General features: G+C 32.3%; 1 protein-coding gene across 3 annotated transcripts; it reads right to left on the bottom strand.

The window, feature by feature from the left end:
- Window positions 1-16: 16 nt before the first annotated feature.
- Window positions 17-5,424, bottom strand: LOC110630781 (hexokinase-3). 3 transcript variants are annotated; one of them, XM_021778360.2, is made up of 9 exons: window positions 4,761-5,423; window positions 2,966-3,116; window positions 2,666-2,848; window positions 2,239-2,313; window positions 1,664-1,819; window positions 1,470-1,568; window positions 1,243-1,370; window positions 805-886; window positions 17-650 (listed from the first exon to the last, which is right to left on the bottom strand). In XM_021778360.2, exons 1-9 carry the CDS (start codon window positions 5,030-5,032, stop codon window positions 276-278), a joined length of 1,521 nt encoding a protein of 506 aa, XP_021634052.1. In that variant the 5' UTR covers window positions 5,033-5,423; the 3' UTR covers window positions 17-275. The 3 variants fall into 3 exon arrangements, with proteins under 3 accessions (XP_021634052.1, XP_043805961.1, XP_043805962.1); XM_043950027.1 differs by having other exon boundaries at window positions 289-650; window positions 805-837; window positions 4,761-5,424; XM_043950026.1 differs by lacking the exon at window positions 1,664-1,819 and having other exon boundaries at window positions 4,761-5,424.
- Window positions 5,425-13,312: the final 7,888 nt, after the last annotated feature.

The raw sequence follows: 13,312 nt of genomic DNA, 5'->3' as shown, positions 1-13,312 counted from the left end.
TCTAAACAGTTCAATAGAATGTAAAAGACATCACTTCTTCATTTCTAGATAAATAAAGAACATCATTCACATTTGACATCATCAATATACAACAGGCTATAAAGAAAGAAAAGTAAACCAAAAATGTGCAAGGGAAAACAAAAAATTAAAGAACATAAAGATACAGTGAGAACCCATTTGGAAAGATGAAATTTAGAGACGACCCTTTTAATATATTGAAATGAATTCTACATTTACAGGGGCTATATGTATATATAAATAATATATATTTATAGCTACTGTACGCTATCCACAGTGTAGGACGATTGTGAGGCAGCAAGGATAGCTGCTCCGAGGCCTGATCCATCTTCTGTGGCCTTAAGAATGACATGTTGGGCGATGTCTTCCCCCAATATTTCATTCAAAGCTTCGTGCAAGTACTCCCTGAACATTGCGTAGCTTGTATATAAACCCCCTTCAATTGCAACAACCGTTCTTCTCATCTTCATGTCACTTCTACCTCTTAAACTGGTAATGCCCCCTGTCCCATCCCGGCCAATCTTCTTCAAGATTCCCACAATGCCAGCAGCTGCCAATCGAGCAGCCCTGCGGGTCACCACATCACATATTCTTACAACAAGCTTTCTAACCTTCAAAGGGCCTTCTGGAATCTGAGATGAAGCAATCACAAAGAAAAAAAAAAGGAAGGGGAGGGAGGGAGGAAGAGAGAGAGATGAAAAAAGAAATACAAATATTCAATCCATTGCAGTCCTTCATAATTTGTAAGGAGAATAAAATAAGCATATGAATATATGATTCATCTACCTCCAGTTTTAATTTCAAGATCCTAGCCACTTCCTGCAAATTGGGAGAGTCATCCTCGTGCATTTTAGACACAAAGGGTGTACTTCAGTAACACAAAATGGTAGAATTAGTAAATTTATAGACACTTGAAAATGTAAAAGGATAACCAAACCACAGCATAATGCAATTTCTACAGCTGCAATGTTGGGCGTTCTATACCCAAGAAATTATGAATGCTAGCACACACAGACTTTTGAGATAAAGAAGAAGTAATTAATAAAGAACCGCATAGAACTAGACCACTTACGAGAACACCAAGTACATGAACAAATGCTCAGAGTATAACGTAAGGTATCCAATGTGTGCACCCATGACTAAGTGTTTCAGTTTGTCTATCTGTGTGCATGCGCATGTGTGTGTGTGAGGGAGGGAGAGGGAGAGAGAGAGAGAGGCACATACTGCAAAATAAATGGCACTAACAAGCTCGGAGAGATAGGCCCAAAGATATCGGACTCCTGTGACATTCTGAGAATCACTCTCCTAACTATTTCACCTAGATATAGTCCTGAAATCATTTTCTCAAAACCCTGAAATCCAGAAAATGTTTTACTTTATAGGAACCATAAAAAAAGAAAATGAAACAAAAATTTAGAGAGAGAGAGAGAGAAGAAAGAGATTCTCCTTACCTGATCGTTTGGATTAGGGCTTTCAGCATCCAAGTTAATATCATAAGTAGTTCTTGGCAAATGAGATGACCAGAAATTTCCCCATTCCATGTTCACAACCTAATTAAATGATAGAATGCAATAATGTATGTCAACAAATATATCAATCATCTTCATAAGAAATAGCGGACTGAATGCGACAAAAGAAAGGATACCATGCCTCCAGAAGTTGTAAGAAGGCCTTGACACTTTATAATAGCATCTGCCCGCTCAAGATAGGAAGCATTAGTACCCGTTCCAATTATCACTGCAGCAACAGTGTCAGCATCATGATAATGTCCGAGAGCAAGTGTTCCCACAGTATCATTTACCTGCTTAGAACAAATTAGAAAGTTATAGTTCCCTCCTTGTTTCATTTTCTTTTTGGTAATAACTAATATGTCCATCAAAGGAACTCCTCTTAAATGTCCAAGAGATCAAAGCAGGTCTTTATCTACACCAGTAACGGCCTAATTGTCTTTTTCTAAACCTAACTTTCCACATGGTCTTACTATTCACCACAGCAAACTAAAAGCAAGATAATAAATAATAATAATACCAACTTAACAGACAACAGATAATATATTTTTGTTACAAGCCAGCTTACATTTGAAGAAAATAAAGCATAATTGTGACTAAGAATATGGATATTAACTTTCAATTTAACTAACACAAAATAATAGCAACTACATTATTGAATTGATATTTTTAGCCAAGAAGAAGGTGCTTAAGGAAATTGCAAAGTGCTTACCAATACTGCAACCTGCACATCTAAACCATTCCTGGACAGTGCTGCTTGTAAATGTTCAACAACCTCTCTTCCAACCTATAAAATTGCATGCAATACACTAGTAAAAGCCTGCATCTTCATTTATGAAGGAGAATGAAAGGAAAAAGAAGCAAAGAAAAGCAAATCCAATAGGGAGGAGGACAAAATTATGTGGTGGGCTAAAATACAGTCCAAAGATTCCAAGTAGTTTACAGTTCATTAAGAGGAGCAAATTCACATATTAGGAGATGTACACATCAATAAAATAGAATCAAGAAACCACTGTCTTTTCTCTTTTAGAATAGATAAGCAGAGTTGCCATAAGGAAAAAGTGCAGTTTTCAGCACAAAGTTGGCTTTCATAATTTAGTAATCTAAAGCATTTTTTCATCAAATATCAACCAACTAACCATGCCATCAATAGCAAATCCTTTTGTCCATTTGATAAGGATGCCTGAATGAATAGACATTTGTTTCACGGGAAAAGAAAATGTAAATCCAAGTTCTCTTTTTCTAAGAGAAGAAAACTCAGAAACATTTTCTTCCTTTTCAATGAACTGCTTTAATGTCGAAGCAATAAAGTCAAAAAGGTCCTGCAGGGGGAAATACATATCAAATTCCATCATTATCAGTAGGTAATAAATTTTTTTCCAAGTTTAAGCATATCCAAAGAAAGTAAAATTTATGTTATGCATTACAAAGTCAGTTACCTCACTAGTGCTTGTCATCAAGTGCTGAGGAATAGGTTGCAGTTCCACATCTTTTGACAAGATTGAGGACCTTCTACCTCCTAGTTGAACTCTTATGACCCTAAAATTAGTACCACCAAGATCTAGGGCGTAATAAGTTCCGACCTCGCTCCTGATAACATGATGAAATATAAGCAAATATTTTACAAAATCATGAAAAACAAAAAAATAAGATATTAATTTTAAACAAAACATAGCCAACTGACCATGGAGTCAAAGTAACAAAAGATTGAAAACAAAAGAACCCTCTGAGATTTATGGGACAATATTTCTATAATAAAGAAGAGCAATTTGATAAATTGAACTCATACAACATGAACTTGTTTATGCATTCACCCTTTAACAACTAATAAGCCTTCAATACAGATAGCATATTATGCTGAAGAACCTCAAATGAAATTGGCAGGCCCATCCAAATTATAATTTGCAACTAAAAAAACGCAAGGTAATATAGATTCTAAACTATGATCTCTTAAATTAATTAAAAATGTCATTTAGTTTCAGAAGAAGAAAGAAAAAACAGCAATTCAACATAAATGAACCTAAAGCAGGACCCTCAAACAAATGCATAACTCCTATAGAGGAAATATTTTGCAGAGAAAATTAATAGAGCAAATATTTATTCCACAAAAGTCATTCTTGTCTATTGAATGGACACTCCTATCCATCCCCTGTATTGTTGTGTATTTTGCATTAAGCTATGAGGCTAACAACCTTAGATTTAAAATTCAAGATGAGTATTTACAAAACACTTAAAAACTTCACTGAGAAAACTCATACTTATATATGCAGCACGACAGTAGAAACTCTCACGCTGGTTGCAATTCCAACTTGCCCCTTAAAATACATACATGATTGACCAACTGGTACACTAATCAAGCTAAACACCAATACTGACTGCAAAAACTCCCAAGTTCTGAACAGTCACAGGCCATCCTAATCAAAGAGTAGCCACTTGGCAACAAGATATTTGATTGCATATTTCAAGGATGACATAGTATTTGTATTTCACTATGAGTCCACATTCTACGGTAAAAATTAATGTGAATAACTACACCAGGAAAGACAATTGACACCATCAATGTTAACCAAATAAGACTTTATGAATTTTAAAATAAAAGAATATATATATATATATATATATATAGAGAGAGAGAGAGAGAGGAAATTTAGATGGTAACTTACACAAAAATTATACAGACAGAACCCAAAGAAAGAGTGACAAAATTGTAGTAAAACAAGTAAAGAGTTCAACATACAAATTCGAAAATAACAACAGAAACCCAACAGGAACTGTTGTCAAATTCAGTTAAATCTATAAATAGACAAGGCGGATAACAAAATGCAACAAATGAACAATTACGTGCACGATAACTGCACAGAAATTAAATTGATGTACAGATAGAAAGGCGACTGTAAAAGAGGAAAATTGTCCACCCAGCTTAACCAAATAGCAAAAGAGATTTTTTCAAATTGAAAAAAAAAATGAAACTACTTGCAGGCAAAAGCATTGAATTGAACCCACCACCCGCCAAAAAAAAATAGAAGGCATACGAAGATCAACGAGAAAATAGAGAGAAGGAACATTCAGTCATTCCCCCTTTATTCCAACGCCAATCCACAACCAATCAATTCCCCAGAAAAAATAAATAAAAACAACATATTTTCGCCTGTCAATAATAAAAACAACGAAAATCCATCAACCCAAAATCCACAAAAATACCATCATTCATCCGGAGAAAGGTAGATAAATTACCCAGTAGGTAAATGGTCAACAAAAGTGAGCAACATTTTGAGCTTAGAGCCTCCTTCAGAAGCCAAACCAGCATGCATCTCCACGGCCATAGCATCTACCACCTGCCTCAACCTCCCTACAGGGGTCTCACATGACTCCTCCAACTCCCTCAATAATCCCACCACTCTGCTCCACTTCCTCCTACTTCTTACCCTCCGGCCAACCACCACTCCCGCCACCGCACATGCGACCACCGCGACACTCATCGCCACCGCCACCGTCACCCTTCCCATCAGCACTACCCCCTTTGCGTAGGTATAAAAATGCACCAATCGACACTTACATATAAGCTTTATCACCAAAACGCCGCCGCTTCATCACGAAAGCTGGTTGTTATGCTCTGGAAATGACCTATAGTATGAAACAGAAAAGAAGAACAAGTCGTTTTCTGTTTGGCTATTGATTTGAAGGTATTTCAGGTTCCAACCGGCGGTTCCGTGACGATGATAATCGCCGGTGAAGTTCTTCTTGTAGACGAACTGTTCGAGGAAAGGCTTAGAAGAGTTGGTTTTTGTTTTTTTCAATTTTTTTTTATAAAGGTTTACCGGAGAAGGAGATGGAGGGTAGAGTTTTTGTGGAACTGTAGAGAGAGATATTGGCCATTGCACCAAAAAGGATTGGAATGCGAAGTAAAGAGTACTTATAGGTGTTAATAAAATGGCAGATTTGCCCTTGGAGATGTTCCAAAATGACGGATTTGTTAGAAGATCTTGGATGATTTTTTACCGTTTATGAAATATTTTGAGGTTAATTGGAATTTTGACTCGTGCTTGCTTTTTTGTGTAAGATTGCCACTGAAGATGAAAGATATTTACAACTTTAGTAATGATTATTAAGTTATGAGCTACAAGTGAGAGACTTTGAAAAGGTTGGTTAACATTGGATTTTTATTTTTTGAAAGAGTTTGGCTTTGCGTTTTGACTCATTGATTAAGACATCTCTACCCAAATGCTTCATTATACCATTTTAATTGGTTTACTTAGGGGACCAAAAAATTGAGTTAATCTACTATGTGATTGTGATTACTCTATTTTATTATACGCTATTAATTTTTTTTTATTAATGCTAAATATAAAACTGAAATTAAAATATAAATAGCAAATAACTTGGTAAAACGAAATTTATTTGTTATTGCTTTTTAATTAAAATAATAACAACAAATTTATTTAAAATGTTAATATTTTACTGGTGAATCGTTGAACAGGTCATGTCCAATGGAAGACAACAGCATAAAAACGAATGGGTAAAAAAATAATAATAAATAAATAGACATACGACCAAGAAAGGTACAAGGGAGACTGAGTAAGGGCAAAAGAGGGAAAGAAAAATATGTATTTGTTTTTTATTAAGGTCTTTTATCATTTAGTTTTTGAGATTTTAAATTTATATTTTTGATTTATTTTATTTCCGTCTTTTTTTAAATGAAATTTCGTTAGTGAAAATAAAAAAAGAAAAAGTGAAACTCTAAATAATTTAAAATTAAAAAAAAAAAGGCACAAATATAAACATGGTGCATTTCTTGTTTCTCTCTGCCGCTTAGTTATTCCTGGATCTCCCTCATTTGTCATACGGCGACGGTGGCAGCGTATCTCCCTCCGTACTTGCCAGCTGTGTCCCTGCAATTTCCAGCTGTGCTCACAACTAAAAGCTACTTCCTCTGCCATCCTTATATTTTTTTATTATAAAATTTACACAACCAATATTTCACTGTCACCGCTGTTGTTTATATATAATTTATTTGACTGCCAGTAAAAATATATATATATATATATTCAATTAATAAATATAAAAATAAAATTTACCCTAAAAATCCTTCCATGATAATTAATTGACTTGATTTTGACCCATCTACACAGATTCACGTGGCAGCAACAATCCAATTTTAAATATTATTTTATTACATATAAATTTATAAATTAAATTAATTAATCTTACTAATAATGATCATATGTGTAAATATGACATGCCTCTTTGTTCGCTCCATCTTCTCTTTCAATTTGTCCCTTTTCCCTTACTTGCCTTCACTTTTATAACGTGCTTGCACATTCTTCTCTTTATTTATATTTTTTTATATATTTATTCTTCCTCTCTACAATCACTCGAAAAGTGTTTTTTTTAAATAAACAAATTATCCTTAAATATAAAATTATAAATATATTTTTTTATAAATTTAAATTTATTAATGTCGAGCAATCAACTCATCATTATTAGATTTATTTTAAAATTTGAAAATTCTAGAGTTTAAAATCTAATAAAAATTAACTGGAAAAGAAATTTAAACAAAAAAAAACAATAATGTTGGGTCCACATAGGACAAATGGACCCAGCTGTCGACCCAAAGCCAAATTAAAAATTAATATTTTTATGCCGCCCCTCATACATAATTAATATGTTAAAAGATTGACCATGGCTGCTGCTTAATTTAATAAATAAATAATTTATTTTATAGTTAGTCATGCTAATTACATACTAATCATGGGGTAGCTAACAATTAATAAAAAGACAAATAAATTAAAATAAATATTTTCAACAATAGTCAATATTACTTACAAAATATTACTCATCTAAAATATAACCCTAATTTAAAAAAAAAAAAAAGTGGCTTTAATCTTTAACTTTGCATCTCTATAAATTTAATTTATTTTTTAATAGATATATTATCATATATAAAATTGGAATTAATGGAGAATAGTAGAAAGGCACGTTATTGCCCCTTTTGGACGATATAAATTCATAGATTTTCTCTTTAATTAAATAATTATAACATATGGCTTAATTATAGAGCAAAAAATGGCTGTGTATAAATCAATTTCCATATAGTTGGTCAGATATCAAATTAATCATTTTCTCCCTTTTAAAAATTTTCCTTCTTTTAATTCAAAACCATACTTTTAACACGTCTACACTTTTTTTTATTAAGGAAAAAAATAAAAAGACATCCACCAACAAAACCCATATTGTATTGAATTGATATTTATTATTATTATCTGCCTAATTTCTCATTAAACTAGAAAAATAAACTATTAAATTTGATTGAAAGATTATGAATATATTTCCATTATAATTTCTGAATTTCTTTTTTGTCCTTGAACCGGAGCCATCAACTCCGAGATCCACTTGAAAAATGACTAATCTAACTTTTTTTGTTTTTTTTTATGAAATTGGAGAAGTGAAAAACTTGAATTTAGGTGTATTAGCTCAATTATAATTTATTTCTTTTTGTTATATTTATTGTTTCAATTAAAATTTTGTATAAATTTAAATATCCAGTGATTTCAAGTGTAGGCATGTTTGAAATGATCCAAAAGAAATTTAAGTTTGGAAAAAATATGAAATTGTTATATATAAAAAATGATTGAGAAAATATGTGGAGAATAGACGGTCAGAAAATGAAAGAAAAGAATGGAAGAAGCTTTTGTGCCGACCAAAAAGTGCAAAATGAATAAGGTGGATATATCTCATATCTGTAGAGATTTTACTGTCCAATTCCTTTTTTTATTATTATTATTAATATAAATTCCACTTGCTTCCATTATTCTGGCTTCCACACTCTGCACTGCACATTGCATATCCATCAATTTTTCTTTTTTGTCTTAACTTTTAGGTTTAATGAAGAAATTAAATAATCTGAATTCTAATAAAATACTATTTATTTTACTAAATTATACTTTATATCATATAATTAATTAATTTTTTAAATTTTAATAATTATCTCTCAATTAATTTAACTTTAAAAATATTAAACACAATTTTTAAAATTATCGCCAAACATATTTTATGTGGATTGCAGCCCATCAATTTATGTGGGTCCAAATATATAATATGAGAGGATGAAAAATTCACCACCTTTCTGTTCCACCTATGACTTTCTTCATTTTGACCACTATTTAAATATTTTCGTTGCAGTCAATGCTCACTCACATAATTCAAATTCATGCAAATTTTCAATACGACAGTTAGTTCCCATACATCCGAATCCGATCAATAAAATGCAATTAAATATAATTTGTTTATTTACTTATTTATTAATAATATATATGTAATCATAAATTTCATTAGATTTTATGTATATTTATTAATATATATATATATATATATATTGGTGTGTCATAAAATTCATTAGATTTTTCACGCAATGTTAACTCCTATATATAAAGTAATAATTATGTTAAGCTGCAATGCGTACAATCCCAGCCAAATGTTGCTGTCCATACACGTTCCTTAACTAACGGCGCGTGTCGGTAAAAGGTCCCCACTGCCAGCTAGATGAGACCACCTTGAGTTTGGGTTTGACACGTGTCAGATTGCCATTTTGAAATCTCACCTTCCATACGATTGTGGGACCACACAAGAACCCATCCTCCCTCTATTCTCCTTTCCCAAATTCCCAGCTTGCCCCTCCTAGGACTGCGTGCAAATTTCACTCGTTTTTCCGCATGCCACATCGGATCCGACATCCTATAGTCACGTGATCTGGACGTCGCGTCATAAATCCATGTCTATACTTTGCCTCGGCTATTTGATTTTTTTTTTCCTATTAAAACAGCGTGTTAAAGTTTATTATTATTATTATTATTATTATTATTATTATTATTATTATTATTTTATAAAGGGAAAATTACTTTTTAATCTCTGAAGTTTAACGTAATTAACACTTCTGTCCCTCTATTTTGACGAACCAACACTTAAGTCCCTCACTTTCTCTTCCGTCCGAATTCGTAATCTTTCCATCCAAAATAGCCGTTTGGTCAAAGAGTCTAAGGTGAGGTAAAATTTTTTACCAAAAATGCTCTTAATGAACTTATTAAAACCTTTTCATTCCTGAAATCCCTCCATCCTTCTTCTCCCTCATATCTTTTTTATTTCTTTTTGGCAATGGTTGATTCTCTTTTTTTTTTTTCTCTTTTCCATCTTTATTCTTACTCATATCTTTCTACTTTCTCGTATCTTTATTCTCTCTCATATATTTTCTATTTTCTTTTAGCCATTGTTGATTCTTTTTTATTTTTTTCTCATTTTCATCTTTCTTCTCTCTCACATCTTCTCTATCTTTCTACTATCTCATATCTTTCTTCTCCCACACATGCTAGAGAATGTAATAGAAAATATTGTAAAGATGAAGAATGATTTAAAGAAGACGAAGGAAGAACAAAGAATTTAGATAATAGAAACTACATTTTTTACTGTGAATATATATTTTGAATTTACAGTAGTACGATGGACTAAAGTGTTTGAATATTTAATTTTATGATGACGTGAGTGTTTAAAAAACTAAACATATAAGGACTAAAATATCTGTAAATTTAAAAATATGAGGATTATAGTGTTTGAATATTTAAATGTATGGGGACTATAGTATTGTAAACTTTTAATTAATTATATGACAGTATCCTTCACAGATATATTATTTTGTTACAAAATATTTTATCCTTGTTTACATATAAAAATGTTATAAAAAAATAGCCAACAAGAAATGTAAATGTATACACAGAATGTCAAAAAACTGAATATTCATTCATATAAAAGCTTGATTATTTGAATGACAACATCAGTCTTATCATTCCACTGATCAAGTTCATTACATTACAAATAAAATTTTTTCCATTACATCACAAAATATATACAAAAAATCTATCTAAATTCTCTAAAATTGTCCAAAATAGCTTTACAATATCTGCATATCTGAGATGACCAGTATATATCTAAAATAATTGCACATCAAAAGATTTTAAGAAGACCAATACATGTTTAAAACCTGCAAATAAAATCTGTAAAAAATAAAAATAAAAACCTACAAATGAAATATGTAAAAAAAAAAATAAACATCAAAAGCTGCATGCTAATTATGTCCAAAAAAATCACAATTTCATTCAATTTGGACTAAGCTAAAACTCACCAACGTTGTCAAAAAAAAAAACATGTTGCATATCTAATATATCCAATAAAAAACTCACAACCTGCACACCTCTTAAATTTATTCATTGCTATCTGCAAAAATAAAAAAGAAATTACAAAATTAATTCTCAAATCATTAAACCCCTTATTTTAACAGTAAACCCTAAATAAATAAATAAATATTAATTGTAACTCAAAAAATCTAAATAATAAAGCAACGAATTTGTCTTCACCGTAAAACAAAAGGGATTTTCGTATCTTTGAAGTGCACCACGATTTCGTTTTACTCTGCTTATATGAACACTGATTCTACCTTCGAAATATGGTGGGTTTAGTATTTCTTGAGAAGATTAAGGAAATAAGGGACAATGGGATAATAGAGAGAATTTTTTATAGAGAAAGAGACAGAGAGTGTAACGACCCGAAAATCGGACCGCTACCGGCGCTAGGATCCAGGTCGGCTTAAGGCCGCCGGGACCCGTAGCAAGCCTGACATGCCACCTGTAAACCTGTTTAATCCCATACATGATCACCAACATACATAAAAATTAAAACTTTTCTTTCATACATTCTATCATACACCAAACTCAACCTGTGCATGCACTGAACATAGTCATAATCATAAACTTGACCCCTCTGTGGGGTCTCATCAATGCCCCCAATGGGTGGCATAACATGTGTTGAGTTGGTTAAACATAATCATCAATAAACATCTAAGATCATGTATTAAAAGGGATAACAACATCTATAGGGTCAAGCACAACTTCTAATCCTCAATATCATTATACATAACATGACTATTCAACTTTACATCATCTTACAATTTATCATGTCCACTTTCTAACTATTACAATTACAAGACTTTACTCTTCTTGACTTCTCTGTCTAGCCCGTACCTGCAATCATGGGGGATTAGGGAAAATAGGTGAGCTACTAGAGCCCAGTGAGCAGAATAATAGAAATCAACATTTAAAATCCCATGCCATCATGTAATGCAACACATCACAACAAATCACATCTCGGATGGTATTGTCACCAATAGTCCTCTACATTCCAAAGTGTCGGGACGTAGAATGGGTACAACCGGTCTTTCTCTTAACATAACATATCATACATACCAATGTGCCAGGGACGTAGAATGGGTACAACCTGAACTTTCTCTTACATAGTGTCAGGGACGTAGAATGGGTACAACCTGGACTTCCATACCATATCATGCCGTAGCATCATCATACCATATGAGGATTAAAGGATCATTCAATAACCAATCCACATCAACATCATAAATGCAATGCAACATATTCGTGAATTCTAATGCAAACAACCTAATTAATCACATGGCATTCATGATGCATGAACATGCTAAAGACTTTATAACTTATTTGGAACAATTGTTACTCACTCTCACCAGACTATTCCCTTAAAGTGGGAGGTCAAGGGTTCGAGTAGTGGGGGAGGCGACCTAATTTCCAAAGGGAAATTTGGGCCAAATCCACTTGGGGAAGGATGCGATGCGAGAACCCAAGGGGACAAATCCTGCCAGGAACCCGTGAGGGTGAATGGATGTTAAGAGCTGTTCACGACGCCAGTGGAAAGCCCGAGGTGGCACGAGGCTAGGCGAGGGATAGCCTTGGGCCGTGAACGGTAACAGTGTCGGTGAAAGGGCCGGGCTGTTACAGAGAGTGCGTGAGAGAGGGACAATACTTCAACAGAGACAGACATAGCGCAAGAGAGAGGGATAAGTTTTGATAGAGATAGAGGGATTTAGTTTCGAGAGAGAGAGATAAAGAGAGCGCGAGAGAAAGGGACAAAGTTGAGAGAGAAGTTTAGACAAAGACAGAGAGAGCATGAGAGAGAGAAGAAAGAGGGAGAAGAAAGAGCGATAGGGTTTCGTGATTTTGAAGTATAAGAACTTTTGGTAAGGGTCAATTTTATCAATTCATGTGTCCCAAACTGTTATTTTAGACGGAAGGACTACAAATTCGGACGAAAGAGAAAGTGAGAGATTTAAGTGTTGGGTCGTCAAAATAGAGGGACAAAAGTGTTAATTACATTAAATTTCAGAGACTAAAAAATAATTTTTCCTTTTATAAATCATCCAATATCCTATATGCATTATTCGATTAACTTATAGTTATATTTATCAAATTTATAAAAATAATAAAATACTTATTTTTAAATTTTAAAAATATTCTATATTCATCAAGTGATTTTCTTTTTATCATATGTTTGTAAAGCATAAACTATAGGGAGGAGACCCATAAACATATTTCATTATTGCTTTAAGCAGGCCTTAGCATTTAAATAGTTAAATAAATATAAACTATTTTTTTAGAAAAACTTAATTATTCTATTTAATTATACTAAATAAATATTTTAAATTTTAAAATAGATAGTATACACACGTAAGACTTCAAATTTTTTGAATTAGATAAATATAAATCATTCAATTTTTTTTAAAAAAAAAACTACAAATTACTTTAATTTAAATACAATTGAAGCTGTGCTAAAAAAATATAGTTCCCCATATTCTTATTAGCATTCAATATAAAATATCATAGTGAATATTACTATATCCTATATGAAATTAATAAGCTTCTTTATATCACATCACTAAT

The sequence above is a fragment of the Manihot esculenta genome, chromosome 14 (genome assembly GCF_001659605.2).
Source record: "Manihot esculenta cultivar AM560-2 chromosome 14, M.esculenta_v8, whole genome shotgun sequence".
Classification (NCBI taxonomy): Eukaryota; Viridiplantae; Streptophyta; class Magnoliopsida; order Malpighiales; family Euphorbiaceae; genus Manihot; species Manihot esculenta.
The sequence above is the reverse complement of the archived record's forward strand: the minus strand, read 5'-3'. Positions and strand labels throughout refer to the sequence as shown.

Bases quoted from the DNA above. Each gene is read 5' to 3' on its own strand.
- LOC110630781 (XM_021778360.2), bottom strand. From the start codon at position 5,032: ATGGGAAGGGTGACGGTGGCGGTGGCGATGAGTGTCGCGGTGGTCGCA. The intron at 2,849-2,965 runs GTAACTGACTTT...TTCCCCCTGCAG, and splicing joins TGATGACAAGCACTAGTGAG to GACCTTTTTGACTTTATTGC. The intron at 1,820-2,238 runs GTAAGCACTTTG...TGTTCTAAGCAG, and splicing joins ATGTGCAGGTTGCAGTATTG to GTAAATGATACTGTGGGAAC.